Source organism: Alosa sapidissima, chromosome 24, assembly GCF_018492685.1.
Source record: "Alosa sapidissima isolate fAloSap1 chromosome 24, fAloSap1.pri, whole genome shotgun sequence".
NCBI lineage: Eukaryota > Metazoa > Chordata > Actinopteri > Clupeiformes > Clupeidae > Alosa > Alosa sapidissima.
Window position 1 is genome coordinate 12318473 of NC_055980.1, and position 19491 is coordinate 12337963.

The 19491-nt window shown below is 41.6% G+C and overlaps 1 protein-coding gene across 4 annotated transcripts in view; it reads right to left on the minus strand.

The window, feature by feature from the left end:
- LOC121700572 (protein shisa-6) overlaps positions 1 to 7026 on the minus strand; it is a 51547-nt gene extending 44521 nt beyond the window's left edge. For all 4 annotated transcript variants that reach the window (XM_042083632.1, XM_042083631.1, XM_042083630.1 and 1 more), the window contains exons 1-3: positions 6789 to 7026; positions 5326 to 6367; positions 3546 to 3706 (exon numbers count right to left, since the gene is read on the minus strand). In XM_042083632.1, the coding sequence (XP_041939566.1) occupies positions 3546 to 3706; positions 5326 to 5873 (709 nt within the window). In that variant the 5' untranslated portion in view covers positions 5874 to 6367; positions 6789 to 7026. The remainder of the gene's footprint in view (positions 1 to 3545; positions 3707 to 5325; positions 6368 to 6788) is intronic.
- Positions 7027 to 19491: the final 12465 nt, after the last annotated feature.

Here is a 19491-nt window from a genome sequence, read left to right on the forward strand (position 1 = left end):
CAATTGCTTGGTTAAGCTGACCATAGGCCATAGGGTCTTTACCCATGGGGCAAACATACAGATAAAATGTTCAGTACATCAGGTCTGTTTGAATAATTTATTTGAAATAAAAAGCATATATCTTTCTATACATCCAAGCCTTTTTGGATTAGACTGAGAGAACCTTGTCTATTCTAATCAAATACATAAATTGATGTCTCCATACCGTGGTTAGGGCTTAGGAATTCGGAAAACCTATTTCATTAATCCATGGATCAATATCACAACTGACAGCATCTTAACAGTCCCAAATAGGCAATATATCGTCCTGTGAGCAAGCTCCTGACAGTCCAGGTCCTTCATGACTGAATATAAGTGCCTATTAAAGTGACCCCCTTAGGGGCTGATCCATAGAGAAGCATTGACTACCAGCTGCAGTCTAGAGGAGCATATTTATGTATTTGAAATGATTATAGACCCTTTCAACAATAAAAACAAAAACAATGCTTGAACGTTCTATTTGGGCCCCAATCTACTTCCTCTGCATTAAGATAACATTATGGAATGTTAAAACGGAAGCCTTGTGGGGCCAACTATGATGCTGATAATGGAACTCTCTTGAAAGGGTCTATATGAAAGCTACATGGGAGGATGGCATGACTGCCAGCAATGTTCTGTTTCTGCTTGGAGGCTGGAGGGGGGTATGTCCACTATGGCTGTTACAGCACTGTAGGTCAGTGTTAAGGCAACCAAACTAAATTAGCCTAGTGAAGATTCAGGGGACGTGGACATAGTGGACGCGGTATAGATTCTGTGTACGTGGTATAGATCTTGCATTTTTACGAGTAACTGGTGTGGGGGAAAAAAGACTGCAGTATTTAGGGGGGAAAAATGTCCATATCATTATGTTATTGCCCACTGGCATATCTCATCTTAATTAAACTAATTAAATCATAGTTTAATAACCAAGGCACAATTTCATGCAAGCAGCGATGATCTCTTGGAGCAAAATCTGAAAGAAAAAAAACATCATGCATATGCACACATACTCTCTCTCTCTCTCTCTCTCTCTCTCACACACACACACACACACACACACACACACACACACACACAATAATCGCCTCAAGCAGTGTCAAATAACCTTTTTTTTAAAGATAGCGCTTACATTCCTTTGCATTCTGTTATATCTTAGTTCATTTGTCAGTTAATTAGTTTACTACCAGCAGTCTGGCCCAAGTATTTGTAAATCATAAAAGCGAGCTATTACCAGAGTCAAACATAGGTTACGTTACACCACATCACAAATCAAGTTCTGCCGTCTCATTCCTCTACACTGGTTCATTAGTAACTGTGTAAATGTGTAAATGAGTCAAGCTAAATCCTGATGCACCTTCCCAAGAATTCAAGGTAAGGTCCATGATTTCAATCCCATACACTTTTTGCAAAATGAAATGTGTTGCATGTAGTGGCTCAGATCAAGCATAAAGGTCCTAGCCAGTCGACAAGGCGCTTCAGAGGCACGGAAGGGGCAGGTTAAATGGAATTGACCACTCAAATATCAACAACCTTCCATGAAGCTGAAACTAAATCACAGACTGCGTCTTTAAACTAAATCACAGATTGCTTCTTGAAACCAAATCACAGACTGCTTCTTTAAGTAGCATAAGGGCATCATATTGACAGGTACACGTGATTTTGTTGAAAAAAGTAAGGGAGACAGACACAGCTGTTGCACAACTGATTGGCTGAAATTCATATGGCCTCTGGGGGGGTTATACTATAGTGTGTCTAAGGCAGTAGGCTCTGGTCACCCCACTACCATCTAGTCCAATAGCTAAAGCAGCGACACTGTAAAGATGGTCACTGTGATTTCAGCTAAGCACTTAAACAAACGCAAACCAACAGAGGAGCCTACAGTGGACCTTTCATATATACAGTACATGCATTACATCACTACCCACATAAACAGAAAAATTAACATTGTTTGTAGTCATCTTAACATAGTGCAAAGCTACACACTTGACTCCTAAAGTGAACTCACAAATTCGAATTTCTCAAGTCACAAGCCAAAACAGTTATTTCCCCAGGGGCCTCAGAGCACTGTGTAGCTCACTTAATGATGGCCCGGCCCTGACACTTTTCAGTGCATTAATATGCAATGCATTCTGTGTCTGAGTTGGCTCTCAAGATATACTGTATGTATGTTTGTAAGTCACTGTGTGTGTGTGTGTGTGGGTGTGTGTGTGTGTGTGTGCATGTATACATTGCCAGTGCATAGGACTACAAAGCAATTTATACACAAATTAACCACGCTTTGCCAGAGCCTGTCAGTGTCTCTCACGTCTACACGGAGAGCGAGACTTGAGGGAGCTACAATGCAGTGGCTTCATCTACTGCAAGCCAATTGTGACGAGGGGTTCCTGAGCCTGATGACTGACCCAGAGATGACCACACAAGGGCATGTAGAATACAGCACACTTGGCATAAACACACACACACACACACACACACACACACACACACACACACAAATGCAGACACACACACACATACAGAAATATACAAACACAAACACACCAGCAGTGTCTATTGACTTCAAATATAGAGCAGGCTCTAACAGAGAAGGACAAATGTCTCTCTCTCTCTCTCTCTCTCTCTCTCTCTCTCTCTCTCTCTCTCTCTCTCTCTCTCTCTCTCTCTCTGTACACACACCTGCTGACCAAGACCAAATTTCAGAGACAAATTTGGATAGTGGCCGAAACCAATGAGGCATACTGACACCTGTGACCGATGCTATCTGCTTGCCGGTCACTTATTCATAATCTCTTGTCAGGTCACTTCAACACCCACCAACTCTCCTGGTTCTCTAGGCACTATGTCTGGCTCAGGGTGTTTACTCTGGAGTTGTGTATTTACTGTAACACTGACCTCAAAGGAGATGTGTGTATATTAAATATATATACACATATATACAGTATATCACTTTTGGCATCAGACATTCACAGTATTTACTTGTCTTGGCTGGGTATAACTACTCAATGAAGCATTTGTTCTGACTTTCTGTGTCATGTCCATGTGATAGATTTACGCAGTGCCTCACATTCAGATACAACACAACATCCATCCAGAATGTATCATTGCTGAAGATATTCATTATTGGTACAAATAAGGGGGCTCTTTAGATGTTGTAGTTACTCAGGAACATATGACGTCAAGGGTGTCAGTTCCCGCAGTGAGAATATGTGTTCCTTTCGATATGCATTCTCTTTCGTCTATGTTACGTTTCACTCCTATCAAATATTCGGGAGTGCATTTCCCAAAAGCATTGTTGTGCGACCACTATCGTTAAATGATGTCACTGTCTCTATCGTAGTTATGGTGGTTGCGTAACTATGCTTTTCAGGAAACGTGTCCCTGATTAATAAGTGGTCTTTTCACTCGGACACTGATGAGCTAAGAAGAATTCAATATGTCCCCCCATAAACATTCATACGAACCCAGCATAATGCATCATCTTGCCACATTCAAAGCAATGGGATGCAGTGTTCCCAACAACTACTTACTGTGGTTGGACTTTGACGTGTGCACTGGAGTGTAATGGTTCTTGGATCCCGTCCTGGCTGGCGTGTTGTCTTTGGGGGAGCTGTTCATGGCCGCAAAGTTCTCGCAGTCGTACTGCGAGATGGGAATAGGTCCTTGTTGCCTAAGGATGTCTGCAAGCGCTCTGGGAAGACAAAACAACAAGACACTGTTTATTTCTTTGGCTGTGTTGACGGAGACTGCACCATATATTTGTTTTGCCTAGGGTATCATACTGTATGTGCGTGTGTGTGTGTGTGTGAGTATGTGTGTGTGTGTGTGTGTGTGTGCGTGTGTGTGTGTGTGTGTGTGTGTGTGTGCATGCGATCCTCCAGTGGCTCTTAAGAGGTGAACACAGTGTGCGGTAGATGAGTCACTCTTGAATGTTTCCTGAGTCGCACCAGGTGCACATAGTGGTGACCCTGAGGGACTGTAGAGGAACGAAGCGAAAAATAAAAAATAAAAAAGAAAGAAAGAACACACGCACACACACACACATGCGCATGCACACCGCATTCCGACGGCCTAGAGTAAAATTTAGTCCGCCAATGTTTTGGGCAGAACGACAATTGGATTACTCTTGCCCCTGTTACTCTGAGAAGCCTTGGCGAGGCAGAAATGTCAATAGCACACATGCCCAATGAGCTTCTGCTTACACAGTGGCTGAGTGCAGAAAACAATAAATGTCTTGACTTTACTCTGGCCTCAGCTGATGGCTTGTGACCGCCTTTCCACCGAACTGTGACATGTTTGAAATCGAAGTGAATTTATGCAGATCCCATTTCTGCCAACCTTCATCCAAATCCAGGAGTGTTCCAACAGGCAAAATGGAATAGATGTTGTGCTCAGACAGAGGTTAAGAAGAGCCTGCAGTCACCAGGTGCCCTTTTACATTTACAGTTTTTTTTTTTTGGTCTTATATTGAAATTAAGAGCTCTTCAGAACATAGACTGCCAGTTTAAAATTCTTCCACCAACAGGCTTGGAAGTGTAAAATACTGAATCCACCCAAGATTAACTATAAAAGCAGTGGCTATGGTCGGATGCTATAACTATCCCATAACCTATAACCTACAGTACCTACCTCTATTATTCATGGGAGGAGTTTTGAATAACAGCAATGGCTTACAAATGTCCATCTACACACATATACTACTTATTGAATAGGTCAAACAACACAAGTGTACCCTAATGATGTGTGCAAGGAGAGGAGAAAGGAGAGAGGGGTGGGTCAGGAGAGATGGGTGGGTGGCAATTTCAAGACAGAGTAAATGGACGCATTTGATGAAAGGGTATCCAAGAAGCTCTCTGTCACAGGCAATGAAGGAGGAGGCTTCTCCTGAAGCACACCTTACCCTACATAGAATACAAGGTAAAAAAGGGCAGAAATCTATCCAAGCTGTTGTCTTTCTAAATCATGGTCACTAGTAGAACAGGTCTCTAAAAATGTGGCATTCAGTAAATCAGAGAATCACTGATGTGACAACTGGCATTTGTACAGTAAGAGATATATTTGTGACAATTGATGGAAGGCAGGTAGTAAATGTCAAGTTCAGGACTTAAAAATATCAAGTCCAGGCAATGAAACCACATAAATAACCTCTCAAGACAGAATGAGATGCCTTTTGCAGCTTCATTTGACAAAACGTGAAAAACAGCTGTTAAGAATATAAATGTTGTCATTTTAAGATATCACTGAACTGAAGATCAAAATACATGGATAGTACAGGACATTAGCTGAAATCAAATGCAAAATGTATCTCACCTATGGATGTTCATCTCCTGAGGTGGTTGATTTGCTTTGTCATAAGCAACTTTTACTGAAACTCCAAGAACTATGATGAAAGCTATAACCCCACAGGTAATGTAGACCGCTGTATTCGTTTGGTCCATACTTGGGTCGTAGGTGTCTTCTGTTGGTGCGGGAGCCGGCGTTGACGTTTGGTCCCATTTTGGTTTTTGGTAATTCTTGCAGGCGCTTTGATCTAACCGTTTATATTTGAACTGACAGCAAAACCGCAGGGCACATGTCCCGCAGCAGTAGTGGTGGTCGGTGTGATTGCATGCAAACTCCTTATCATAGGCGCCGCTCACGTCGTAGTAACCCCGGCAGCTGTCAAAATCGACCACTGTTGGCAACTGGACTTGCGCGATCCGCTGTATGGATGCGGTTGGTGCCGCCGTACTGTTCACTTCCTTAGGTTTCTTCTTTGGCACAGCCTTTGTCCTTTTGGGGACAGCGCAGAACACGTTCAGTGGGTCCAAATAAATTAGCAGAAGCAGAAAGTGCTGAATACCCATGGCTTGTTTCATTTAATGCTTGTCTTGGTTGCCCCCTCTCCTTCTCTCTCTCTCTCTCTCTATTGCTTTCTCTTTCAATCTTTCTCTCCCTCTCTTACTCTCTATCTTTCGAAGACGCCCTTTTGCTTTTGTCTTACCCGGGCAGGAGCCCTATCCTATCAGGCTGTGGCAATTCTGACATCCGTGGGTCTCACGATTACCCTCATCCCCATAGCAGCATTTCGGACAGGACACAGTCGATTGCACTGAAGAAGCCATTAATTCAATTAGAATAGAATGCCAGTGATAGCCATCGCTGTTTGGTAGATGATTGCGCAGGGGTCGGTTACTGCGCCGAAGGACTTGAAATGCGCTGCGCGGGATAGTCTGATGTGGAGAGACCATTCATTTCTTCCCTTTCCACCTCTTCGAACTGGGCGTCACTGTCCCCGGTGAAAGATTCCGGGTGCCCTTGTTGAGAACTCTTGCCTAAGCAAGCTCTTCATCTTCTGTGAATGGAAGCCAAGCTGGAAAAGCAGAGAAAATAACTTAAATGTTAATTAATCGTTGTAAATCAGAACTCGGTCGCCTGCAAAGGAAATATCGCAATGCAAAGCTACTTAATTCCAAGCGCATGGGAGGTGTGAAGTATTAGACAGCTCTGTGCATGCAGTCCTGTTTGATGCGTGTCATAGTTCAATGGCACGACTGAAAATATCTACTCAGTAAAATACAGAATTCGCAAATTCCTAAACAATATTGGTAAACCATAAGTAGGCTAACTCAAATCGACGCAGCCATACATTTGGTCGTTAGTAATATACAACAATACAATATACCCACTGAAAAGGATTTCCCTGTCATTCTGCAATTAATGCAATTATAACCAAATGATTTACGCTTTTAAATAACAACGAAACCTTGATGAAATAGCTGTGCCACACTTACCATTTAAGAAAAAAAATCGTGATGGCAGAGGAAAACTATTTCTTCATATCCATAACTAGGAATAGGACACTTGTCCAAATACTGTAAATTCGATGCCGACTGTTTGCGCTCTGCCTGTCAGAATAACACTGAATATCGGTTGTCTTTTCGGTTAGAGACAGATCCTATGGTCCGCCTCCTCTCTCCCACACTTACATCACTCAAGTGCTAGCGTCACAACCCAACCAGGTATCAGTTAATTACATGTCCTCGGTTACACTCATGGTGAGCAGTTTGGTTTCCGACATGACCATCTCTGCACAAATATCGTTTTGTGGAGGTCTGATTCTCTTCCAGCTGAAGACTTGTGTATAGGATGCAACTTTCTTGTTGCGATAGAACTCGCAAAGACGCTGTCAGATAGCCTCCAAAGATTTATAATTTAACAGGCAGAACGCAGACATAATTCAACTGTGGTTGTTTTAAAAGACTATCCTGGTCCCGTGAAAGACCGGCAGCCGATCTCAACAACACTGAATTCCATATGCCGATCAATCCCACTGCTTATAATCGGTGTTCCTTTTTATCCAAGATGCCAACAGATAGGCTGCATCTGCCGGTGAGTGACAGATACCAGCCGTGGTGTGGCTGGAAAAGACGACCGCTGTCTTTTAATTTGCCATAATGTCTGACTCCGTTCCGGTCATTGTGGCAGCATTACCACAGGGTTGATTAAATAAAGGATGAGGGACTTTCTACACTTGGAGCAATTTTACCCATCCGACATCCTTGTGCTGGCTAGACTTATGAAGTGGACTCGTAAAGCAGGCTATCCAGTCCTTTTCTAGGAAGTCCAGTTCACAAAATACAGTTACAATGCAAATATAAACACGATCCAAACATATGATAGCCAATGTCAATTTAAACTCCATTAGGCCTATGTCAAAATCAAATAGATTAAAATTGCTACTAGTGTATATTAATGAGATAGCCTACTGCAAAGTATGAAACACCATGAGTCACTTCAATATCATAAATAACTAGAATGTAATACCAGAGGAATTACAATAGTGGATGGAAGGCTGCTGGCTTAATGTTGGTGGGGAAATTCCTGGGAAAAAAAAAACATTAAATCACTTAATCTTTGAGTTCATACAAACCCTCTTACCAAAAGACCTTGTGTGTCAAGGCGTTCTTGAGATATGATACTCAAGGTGTTTTTGACCTTGACATTTGACCTCCAACATCAATTTACTTCATCTTTGAATCCATACAAATATTCATACCAAATTTCAGGCATGTATGTCAAGGCATTCTTCAGATATCACACTCAGAGCAGAGACGGTTGATAAAGCAAGACGATTCATTAGAGGGTAAATTCTGGCACATTGTGACATGGGGTTCGAAGCTGTCATGCCCATTTAGGAGTCTAGCGGGAGGTCCAGTGTCTATGTATTCCTATGGGAGAAATGAACATTTTCTCGGAATATGACCAATCCCTTAGCCCTACATTCAGCGATGTAAGTTTTGAACCCATTTTCTACAAGCCACATGTCTCCCTAACATTCCGACATTGTATTTTCCAACGAAACAAATAAAGACAAAAATAACTGTTCGTGATCTGTCACTGTCTCCTCAAAGCTCTGGTGCACAGCCACCTGTTCTCAGAGGCTCTAGACTCAGAGATGGTTGATAAACTAACCTAACATATTTTTTGCTAGAACTAGTAGACTACTACAAAGTTGCTGAACGTATGTTATTTCAGGTTTGTTTGCAACAATATATAAGTTTAACCAAAGTTCTTAGCTGCTAGCTAGCTAGCGAACATTCCCATTCACTTTCCGTTTACTGTGCTAACGTTAGCTAGCTAGCTAGCTAGCTCGGTTAATGGGGCAAAATGAAATTATTCATTCCGTGTCCGAAAGAGTGTTTCATTGGCATCGCACACAAACAATGACTGTAAAATAGTATACAAAATTATATTTATATGTTATTATTGCTTATTCAGAGAAAAGTTTCTGTTTTGACACGCCTATTTAGGAGTCCGGAACTAGTGCCATTTCGTTCCATTGGTGAATCGTCTCATGATTCATCTTAGTTAACTATAGAATCTTTGCTCAGAGTGTTCATTGACTTGACCTTTGACCTTTGACCTCCAACATCAACTCACTTCATCTTTGAGTCCATACAAACACTTGTACCAAATTTGAAGCATATGCGTCAAACCATTCTGGAGATATAATGTGCAAAGCATGAGATATGGCTGTGACTTTTATTTTGACACACGGGAAACACTTAAAGGACAAGTTCGGTATTTTACACTTAAAGCCCTGTTTTTAGATAGTTTATGATAAATAGAACGTTTAAGATTGAAATTTGGACACATGCTGCTGTCCTGAGAATTTTCGTTTTTTGTGGTAGCGCCCCCCCTCCTCCACAACGCTGCATAGGTGCACTGGAACAATCCTTCCTAAAACGCATTAAACTTTCGTTTACAAAGACGTGAAACTCACCGAGTGGTCAGGGGTGTTCACCGATATGCTCACACAAAAATCGCTGCAAAAGATTCTTTCCAACAGGTTTTATCGTAGTTTTTGTCCAACTCCATTGACTTGTATTGGATGTGCTGTGAGGTACGGTATTACTCCGCTGCCGGAAACGGATATGGAGTTGTTTGTATTTTTTCTGTAGTCTTATGCAGTCGCGGTATCGTAGGCTACTACGCTATAGTGTTAATTTCGTCAGACGAGACGAGAGGAAATATGTTCGTCAACAACCTTTTTTTTCATGACTAAGACGAGGCGATGACGAGACGGCAGTAATGTCCTGAAACACTGACTAAGACTATCTTAAGATGCATTATTGTTGACGAAAAAAGACGAGACTAAAATGTTTTGCATGAAATAAAAACTAAGATAAAATCTCTCTTCATTTTCGTCTACAAAATGAGAAGACAGAATATCTAGCTGTTACGTTTTCAAAATATTCCGAATGAGTTCATACGCAACAGCTTTTCTGTAGGCTAGTCTATGTGCTGTTGCTGCAACCCTGTGGCTGCAACACGAAACTACATGGAACAAGAACACTGGAGATTTCTGCCAGAGTTATTAGCAAGTTAACTACCTAAGCTTTATGCCACAATGCTACATACCCAGAAGTTGAAGCTTCTCTCATACAAATTAACATATCCCAGAATGTCCATACGAAAATGTTCATCATGTAATGTCAACTATTTAACTAGTTAGACTGATGATGCAAAGTTTGCTAGCAAGTAAGCTAATATGGAAAGTTCGCTAGCAAGTTAGCTATGGCTAAGATGGAGAGTCTGTTTGGGGAATGTGTTGTGTTTGGGCGTATATCGCCATCTAGCGAGGCGGAGTAAAACATTAATACTTTGGTCTACGACAGTGTTTCTCAAACTTTTTCAGTTTCAGGACCGCTTAACTAACCCTAGCTGAAAAAAAAAGATTAGACCTACTTCAACAGTAGCCTATAATTAGTCTACACAATAGGCCTACTCACTGAACCACCTTGCTTATTGTCTTTGCACTTTGCTTATTGTGTGGATTCATACTGTATGATTTAAGCTGGCATATCTTACATAGACAGTGTTGCAGAACTGTTTTTACATACAAGTTTGTTCAATATTGCAAACAACTCATATTATATTTTACCACGTCTGCTCGCAGACCACTTGGGATAGCTTGCGGACCACCAGTGATTCCCGGACCACACTTTGAGAAACACTGGTCTACGAATATGACAGTGGTCCAGTAAAAACCTTTTACAGTCAAATCTTTTATGGGTCAAATCCCAGCCGAGCTATAACTGTAGCTCGACTTACCTGTGCATGTAAACATACTGACTGACAAAAAATCAGAATGAGTAATTATAACAGACGAGTAGCCCTGCGGACACACAATATTGTTGGAAAATTTAGATGTGTGAAACACTATTTGACTCAAATGGTAATCAGAAATAATTTGTTATAAAAATAAAGACTAAAAAGTGTTGACTAAAACTGACTAAGACTAAGATACCTTTAGTTTTCTTTTGACTAAAACTAGACTAAAATGACGAGACTTTTAGTCGACTAAAACTTGACTAACAAAAATGATATTTGAATGACTAAATAGGACAAAGACTAAAAAGGACATTTCGTCACAAGACTAAGACTAAGACTAAATTAAAAATAGGTGACAAAATTAACACTACTACGCTATCCAAATTATTGTCACGTCCAACCATGTCTAATGCTAAAATGCCTTGGAACTTGCACGATGTGAATGATAGCCTACGTGAATCATTACGTTTTCATCATTAAGGTTACACAGCCAAAAAAATAGTAAACGTACAAAATCATGTAGCCAAATTATTCATGTAGGCTAGGTTTAGGCTTATGATGTGAACATGACAGGTTATGGACATAACAAATAAGTTCATTTTCCGCCTGTTACAAATGTTATGTTACAAAATGTCAACCTTACCCCAAGTTCTTCCAACTCTGTCGTCCCAGGAGGTAATGTGGGAACCGCTGTATTTCTCAGGCGAAAGAGCTTTTTGGGCGATTTTTTTCAACCTCGAGCGAAGTTCAGTTAAATGCAGACCGCAGAGACACGGTGATCAGTTTTCTGCAGATTCTCAACAGGTGTGCTCACATCCAACCCCAGAAATTCCAGCCACAACTTTAGCCTTTCTGGATCGTTGAAAGGAAGTCTGTGACAACTTTTTTTGCTATGAATTTTCCCGCAATTCGGAACTGCACAAAATTGCCTCATTTTTAGCTGTCTGTTGCAAAATACTTCAAGACAGCGATCTTCTACTTCTTCTGTGTATTCAATGAAATGCCAGTGGTTTGCTCATAATTTGCAAGACGGTGTAAGGTGCATTATCGCCACCAACTGGTCTGGAGTGTCTATAATTCAAGCTCTCAATGGAAGAATGTACGGGTGTGAGGCGTTTGGAAAAATAGCTCCTCAGTTTTACAACGCATGGTAAAACACCTGTTGGAAAGCATCTTTTGCAGCGATTTTTGTGTGAGCATATCAGCGAACACCCCTGACCACTCGGTGAGTTTCACGTCTTTGTAAACGAAAGTTTAATGCGTTTTAGGAAGGATTGTTCCAGTGCACCTATGCAGCGTTGTGGAGGAGGGGGGGCGCTACCACAGAAACCGAAAATTCTCAGGACAGCAGCATGTGTCCAAATTTCAATCTTAAACGTTCTATTTAATCATAAACTATCTGAAAACAGGGCTTTAAGTGTAAAATACCGGACTTGTCCTTTAAACAGAATGTGTAGTTTTAGGGAGCACCAGATTGTATGCATTAGAAGCTGAGACAGTTTCACAGGTGACACCTGTGCCAGTGTTCTGATTAGCCCGGGAACTTCTCTGGGAGCTTAACGAGCGCAGCAGGCTTTAGGCCATTATGACATCACAGCCATACAAGTCTATGGGGGAAAAATGAGCTTTTTGACATTTTTAATCCCCTATTTCTCAAAAAGTATAAACTTTTAAGAAAATCTGAAAAAATACATCTCTTGTCCAACTCCAGACCTACACAACGGTTATTTCAACATGTCTGTACGTTAAGCGGTTAGAGTCGCATTCATTCTTGAAAAGGTAAAAAGAAAAGGTTATAATAATAAGAAGAAGAAGCCAGGAGATTTCAAGATAGTGGATTCCATCCACTATAATTAATCACATAAACAAAATATTTCATTCATTACATGATTCCTTAAGTGTCTTACTCAAAGCCACCGAAGATAGGCTATTCCAAGGCCAAGCCCATCAAAAGAGTTGCAAGAACATTCACCCTTCATCAGGTTCACACTTGATTTTGGAGAATGGTGCTCTTTCAAGTGGGCCAATATCAAGTGGCTTGAATTTCTTTTTTGTTTGCCTTAGGTTCATAGGCTGTTACAACCCAATCCCTAATGGGACCCCTTTTCCCCCATGAATTTCAAGTGCTTCAAAGGATTGTGAAAATTTGACACATATGACATTACATATTCATCCTTCATTCAAACCGCTGTCTCAAACTGTGGTGGAATCTGAAAGGTAAGCAAGCCCAAGTGAGAGAGCCTGCCTGATGGAGGAGTTTTGAAATGAAAGAGATTCTGAATACATCATTTACATGAAGCAAACGATGCACAAAATCAGCAGCCTCTTCTCTCGCCAGGGCTGATGAATCCCTTAAGTTTCAGATACCTCCTCCAGTGCGTTCTATTATTTCAGATTATGTGCACAAATGCCTACACAACCCCATAATTATAAAGCTGGGAAGCAGTTGCTAAGTAACCACTTTTTTCACTATCCCATCCATACTTGTTGTGATAAAATATTTAAGCCCTCCTTGTGAAGTTCCCCCTCGGACGTTAAAAGATATATTGGTCTCCAAGAAATGCATATTTCTAAAAGGCCTGTGCCATTACGTCACGAACACATGCACTTCAGAATAAAAAAGGGATTGAATTTCCATGCCCGCAGACAAACAAACAAACAAACACAATCTCATTGAGTGGGTGTGAAACTAGCATTATCTATCTTAAATGTGCCAGCTGTTCAACGCAGAGAAGATTCTGGAGCTTTTGAATAGCATCTCGTTTTCATCCCCTTTTATTTGGCAATTGGGCGTCACGACTGATGCTAAGCACATGGAAACACCAAATGTGACAACACGACCAGGGACACCTCTAAGACCGAGACGAAATGGAGGATGCCCAGGTGGACTCGCCACAGTGACCTGGTCGGAGCACCCAAAGCTACAGCGACATGACACGCTTCTCTAAGTCCTCTCCCTCAGATTTCCTGCCCCACTTACTATCACGGATGATAGCATTTGCAAATCACTGTCGTCACTCTGTCAATCCAAAGAGCAGGCTTGACAGAGAGAGAGAGAGAGAGAGAGAGATGGAGGGAGGGAGGGCAAGCAAGAGAGCTATTTTCCATTACTGTTAAACAGTTTGCAGAGGAGAAAATCACCGGCTCAGCAAAAATGCATTGGCAGGTCAATGCTGGCTCATAAATATCATGTTTTCCCCGCTTCCATTGTGAGGCATTGTGTGAGTGTGATTGTTAATGTGCTCGGCAGCTTGTCGGGAGCAGGACTCCCGTGCTCGCTTTGTCCCAGCGTACAAAAAAGGGCCCCCATCACGACACTGCGGCAAAACAAGACACAACTTAATTTGGGAACAGTTCCCTTTGTATTGCTCGCATTGTGCACCCCCCCCCCCCCCCCCCCCCCCCCACACACACACACACACACACACACACCAAACATAATGTCAAACAGAGATAATGAAAATGTCTCATCTCGCTGATATGAGTGAAGTTTTCACACTGCAATATGGGAAACAGCAAGGCTCCATCCAAGCCAAACCAGGAAAATTAAATTAAGATCCCCACAGGAAAGTCTATTAGGCACATTAATGAGACGCTCATTGTTAAGCAGATTAATAAACTAGCAGATTTAGGCCTTTTTATCAGGATAATCATCCCTCCTCAGTTATCGAACTGTGAAACTGTGACACATCCTCTTCTTTCTATCAGCATAACTTTTTGAGTGATGAGTGAATCACATGCAGTCAATTTTGCAGGGATTTCATCACCATGTGTGTGGAATATAAATGAGTCACATGCCACTCCTTATTAATTCTCACACAGGTTTATGGATTTTAGGAGTTTGGTTACAATAGTATACTGCATAACCAAGGTCTTACTGGTTTATCCAGTAACTGTATTGTATCAATTCATTTGAGACTATTCACTGTCTCTTTTGATGCACGGTATAAACCAGTGATAAACCAGTGTTCATCGAATCACACTCCAATTCCATCGTTCCACTAATTTGTTTTCTCTGATAAAAAACAATATCAGTTTAATGAACCGATGACTATGGCAATTGTCATAATACTTAATGGTCAGATGAGGACAGAGGGACAGAGACCAGCAGTGTTTCGGCCTTACAGGGCTGTGCAGAAAGCCTTGAAGCTCACACTGTCGAATCTGGCAAATACTTCACCACCCTGTACAAGCAGGGGGTCTGAGCGGCCGTGAGAGAGAGCACAGCCCTGGAGGTGGAGGCAGCAGGCTGGTGGAATTCCAAGCTGACTTTACCCCGACTGCATCTGACAGTATCTCACCATATGAGAGTCTTCTCTTCTCCTGTTCTTTTATTCAATTGTTACCCCTAATATTTCTGACAGTATCGTACAATACGAGACTCCTCTCCTCTCTTCTCCTGTTCTTTTATTTGATTGCAACCGTACTATTTCTGACAGTATCTTACAATACAGAACTCCCCTCCCCCCTCTCCTCTTCTCTTCTCTTCTCTTATGTAATTGTAACCTTACAATCACTGACAGGATCTCGCAATGAGAGAGTTCTCCTCCTCCTGCTCCTCCATGCAAAAAGGCTCGCAAAGGAAGTTTCCCTGTGAGATGACGGGCGACGTCGATGATGGCTTCTCTCTCTGTCTCTCTCTCTCTCTTCTGCAATAATGAACTTACAGCGGGCAGCAGAACCCTTTTTCTTTTCTTTTCTTTCTTTTCTTTTCTTTTCTTTTCTTTTCTTTTCTCTCTGTCTCTCTCTTCCCACTAACACGCCATGCTCCTCCACTGCGCCGCCGCCGTGACCTAATTTCTTTTGAAAACAATGTTCCAAAATTGCGGGCGAAGAGCCAGTGCCGGGGACCGATGCTTTTAAGAGCGAGCTGTCCCCTTGTGTTTGGGTATGCGTGGTAGGTCGCCAGCGCAGAAAAGTGCTTTGTCAAGAATTCCAAACCAGGCTCATCTTCAGCTGGAGGGGAGGAGAGAGGGAGAGGGAGAGACAGAGGGAGGATGGGAGCTCAAGTGATGCTGTGTGGTGTCAGCTCCACTGAGCTTACATGGCAGTCTGGTTTTTATATACTGCACCGTGGAGTAGTCAGGCAACGTTGAGGAGAGAGGAGAGAGCAAAACGACTGCTGCTAGTGTCTCCCGGTTCTGTATCATTTTTGTCAGGGGTGTTGAGGATAAACGTTACAAATCATGACGCTCCTTAGTGCCGTTTAGCTGCCATTGCGGTCTGTCCCATTTGACCTTGTGTGGTGGTTTATCATTTGCATTTGCAGCTTAATGAATTCACTGAAAAAAAGAGAGGGGGGAATCAAAGATTGTTGGAGGTGAATCCAGCCACATTTACATGTCAGGCACACTGGTTCTTGGATGAGGGGGAGGGGAGGGGGAGGGGGGATGACTTCCCTTCTACAGTATACGAGCTGTACTGTAAGTGGCGCCCATGCATCCATTAATTACATACCGTTCATATGCAAAAGCCGGCTTAACACCAATGCTGGTCTACGCCAGTTGCTGTTGCAAATCAAGACTGCTGCTGCTGCACTGAAATGTAAAAGCCCAAGATGACAGCTAATAATATGGTGCAGTTCCTTCACAAATCAATAAATCAAATGCAGATGAACCCTTATCATATAGGCCTATATGAAGTCATGTGTGGTCAGTATTCCAGCAGCTCATTTCCTTTAGAAGAGCTCGTTTTTGATTAGGTATTGTTTTAATTCCGACCTTGGACAAGATCTTAGCTACACTTGGGTGTTCAGAGTAAAATATACTGTTAGTAATAGTTACACTTGGTGTAACTGTAGGTTGTCTAGATATGTCATGTATCATTTTTGTCTATGCATTTTGTACAAACACAAGTATAGCAAGTACTTCTGCATAAATCTAACCTGACTGTCAAAAGCTTTGAATGCATGAGTAACGAACTCCCGCACACTGTCTTCTGCATTTGCAGTTATAAAGGATTTATTGGGAGCAGCGTTTCTCCTCACAGTCTTTTTTATCAGGTTACTTTGAAACCTCTGAGTTAAACCAACAGAACATTGGTTTACACATAAAGGGAAATAAATTCAGTTGCCTTGAACAAAATGTATATGTGGTGACCTCAACAAAAATCAGAAAGTTCTTGGTCAGACAGCAGTGCGCTGTGAGTCTCATGGCAAGCCATGTCATCAAAATCTCCAACAAGCTATGCTATGTCAACCCTCCTTTTAATTCAACATTCAGGTCATGGTCTCCCACCTACATATTCAATAGTCTGGGCACCTCCATCAATGAGCACAGGTCTCACTGAGTTCAAGTTGAGAAGATGAAGGGTAATTTGAGGTGGTGGAGGTGAACAGTAGCTTGAGAGAGGAGTAATGACACCATGATGGGGCACACCGTTTCTGGACGTTTTCTGACCCATCAGATCTGTCATCTGCTGCAATTTAGCAAAGTGAGCTGTCGGATTGCACCCTATAGCGTTTTCGTCGAGAAATGGACGCTTGGATACACAGTGTTGCTCCAGAAGCTTTTCAGTGTCGGCCGACTTCACAGGCTACAGCGCGAACCGTCGCCGCGCTGACCTGTCATGACAAGAGCCGGGCGATTGATCCCGTCAGTGCTCAATGGCTGTGACTAAAGGGAATGAGATAAGACTTGTCTCCGAACTGACATTTTTAATTCTCTTTCGTTCATGACTCCACGTCAAAGTCAAGCGCTCTGACAGGGCTCATGTCTAAGAAGTCATCTACTCTGTATTTTTTTCTACATCTCAGTGCACATCCTGTAACTTTCAGTAGTTTTACTTGTGAAATTTAGAAGTATATCCTGCCTGTATTTTTAGATTCCAAGGGAGTGACATTGTGCCTGCATACATATCTATGCCAAAAAGTATTCAACAAGGTGCATAATAAAAAACCAAGGATATCAATGCACTTTATTTAAGGAGTCCCACTGATGGTTTCATAACTGATTCTCACCCTACAGTATCATACTAAAGACTTTGGTAACACTTTACTTGACAGTATCGACATAAGAGTGACATGACACTGTCATGAACACATGACACTGTCATGAACACATGAACCCTAACCCTAACCTCTTACCCTAATCCTAACCTAACCCTTTTTCTAACCCTAACCTTAAACCCTAACTTGTTATGACAAAAACCGAATGACACTTAATGACAGAAGTGTTATGTCATAAACGTTTATGAATTGTTTATGACACGTTCATGACAGTGTCATGTCACTCTTATGTCGATACTGTCAAGTGAAGTGTAACCAAGACTTTTTAAACCCTCATGTTTTCATTTGTTTGACCATTTTATTATCTTTAATTTCCTGTATTGTTGCATTAATGTATTTGCATTTAACCCAAAACATTTTTGAGGGAGGACACCCCCCACCCTCCCCCCAAGTAGAACCAGACTGCTTAGTGTCTGAACACAAAAAACGTATATGGGCATTATTGTTGTTAGGGCAAACACATACTGTATACATTCACTGTGCTCTTTGCAGTCTGTGTGAACCTGTCACGCCTGACCTGTCCCTGAAGTCAGCAGTACAGTGCCCCATGTGCATAAGCAGCCATGTACGTACACACACGCAGGAATACTATTCTCTACCTCATGCCTCCATGCCCCTCCAAAAGGAGGGCGCGTGCATCACGTGCAAAGGATGCCGTCTCGCTAAATTCTGTCCCAGTGCAGCAGCTCTATGAGCTACAGTTTGCCTAAGCTATGAGAGCAAATGAGATTTCATGCCCCAACTTTAAGGTTACACTATAGGGATAGAGGTTAATTAATTAAACAGCATCATTTGTCTATCTCGCAGGCCTTGCGTAAGCATCTTTCCAACTCCAGGAATGTATATCTGTCTGTTGGACTGTCATTTGACTAAACAATTAGGAGTGTTACAATACTGAAGAGCAGAGTTAGGCAACTCTGGCCATTTCTACAAAAGAAACAGAGTGGCTGAGTGTGACGTCACTTATCCCAGAGACTATTTTGGGAAGATTAGGTACTTGCAAATTTCAGATGATAATGAATTATTCCACAACAATGGTGTTCATCATCTTCTCTATCATCAAGTTATTGAATTAAACATAGCATTAACCCTATGTCAAAGCCCTGTTAGTGTGATGCCATTTTGATCTGTTAAAACAATGTCACAAATGAAATAATGCTTAAATTATGCTTATTGGATGTTTTTTATTAGCATTATTGAATACTTAATTGGAATGATGTTTTTTCCAACCATCAATACCATTTTTTTTAAAGAAGGACTATGTGGTGGTATGCGTTTATGCTACCTGGGAATACAATGAAGATCATACAATGAAGATCTCCGGGTCACCGGAGAGTACAGTACTTTTCAGGTGGCTCCTTCACTTTGCGACCAGTCAAAATGCTCTTTACACCGCAGCGTCAGTTTTAGGGTGAGCTATGGTCAAGTCAGCAGATGATATTGAGACCCCCATCGTAGCTGTTTCTAACAGCAGCTTCTGGCAGGCCAGGCATGCACATCAGTGGCCTGGGTGGTGAATGACAGCTCCATTAAGAGGTTCCCCCTTGGGTAATTGTCATTATAACACTGCTAAAACAACAAATCTAATGGTAGCTTAAGACTGAAATTGAACTGGTATCAGAACAAAAACTACATTTTATGTGTTTTTAAATGGCCTACTGTGTACATATTTCCTATATTTATATATATAGAAAGAGAGATAGAGAGAGAAGAGAGCGAGCACTATTAGAGTATATGGGCTATATATATATATATATATATATATATATGTGTGTGTGTGTGTGTGTGTGTATGTATGTATAGATATAATATGTGACTAATTGCTAAATTATAGGTAATCTTACTTTATATATTTTTAATATACTTTTTACAAA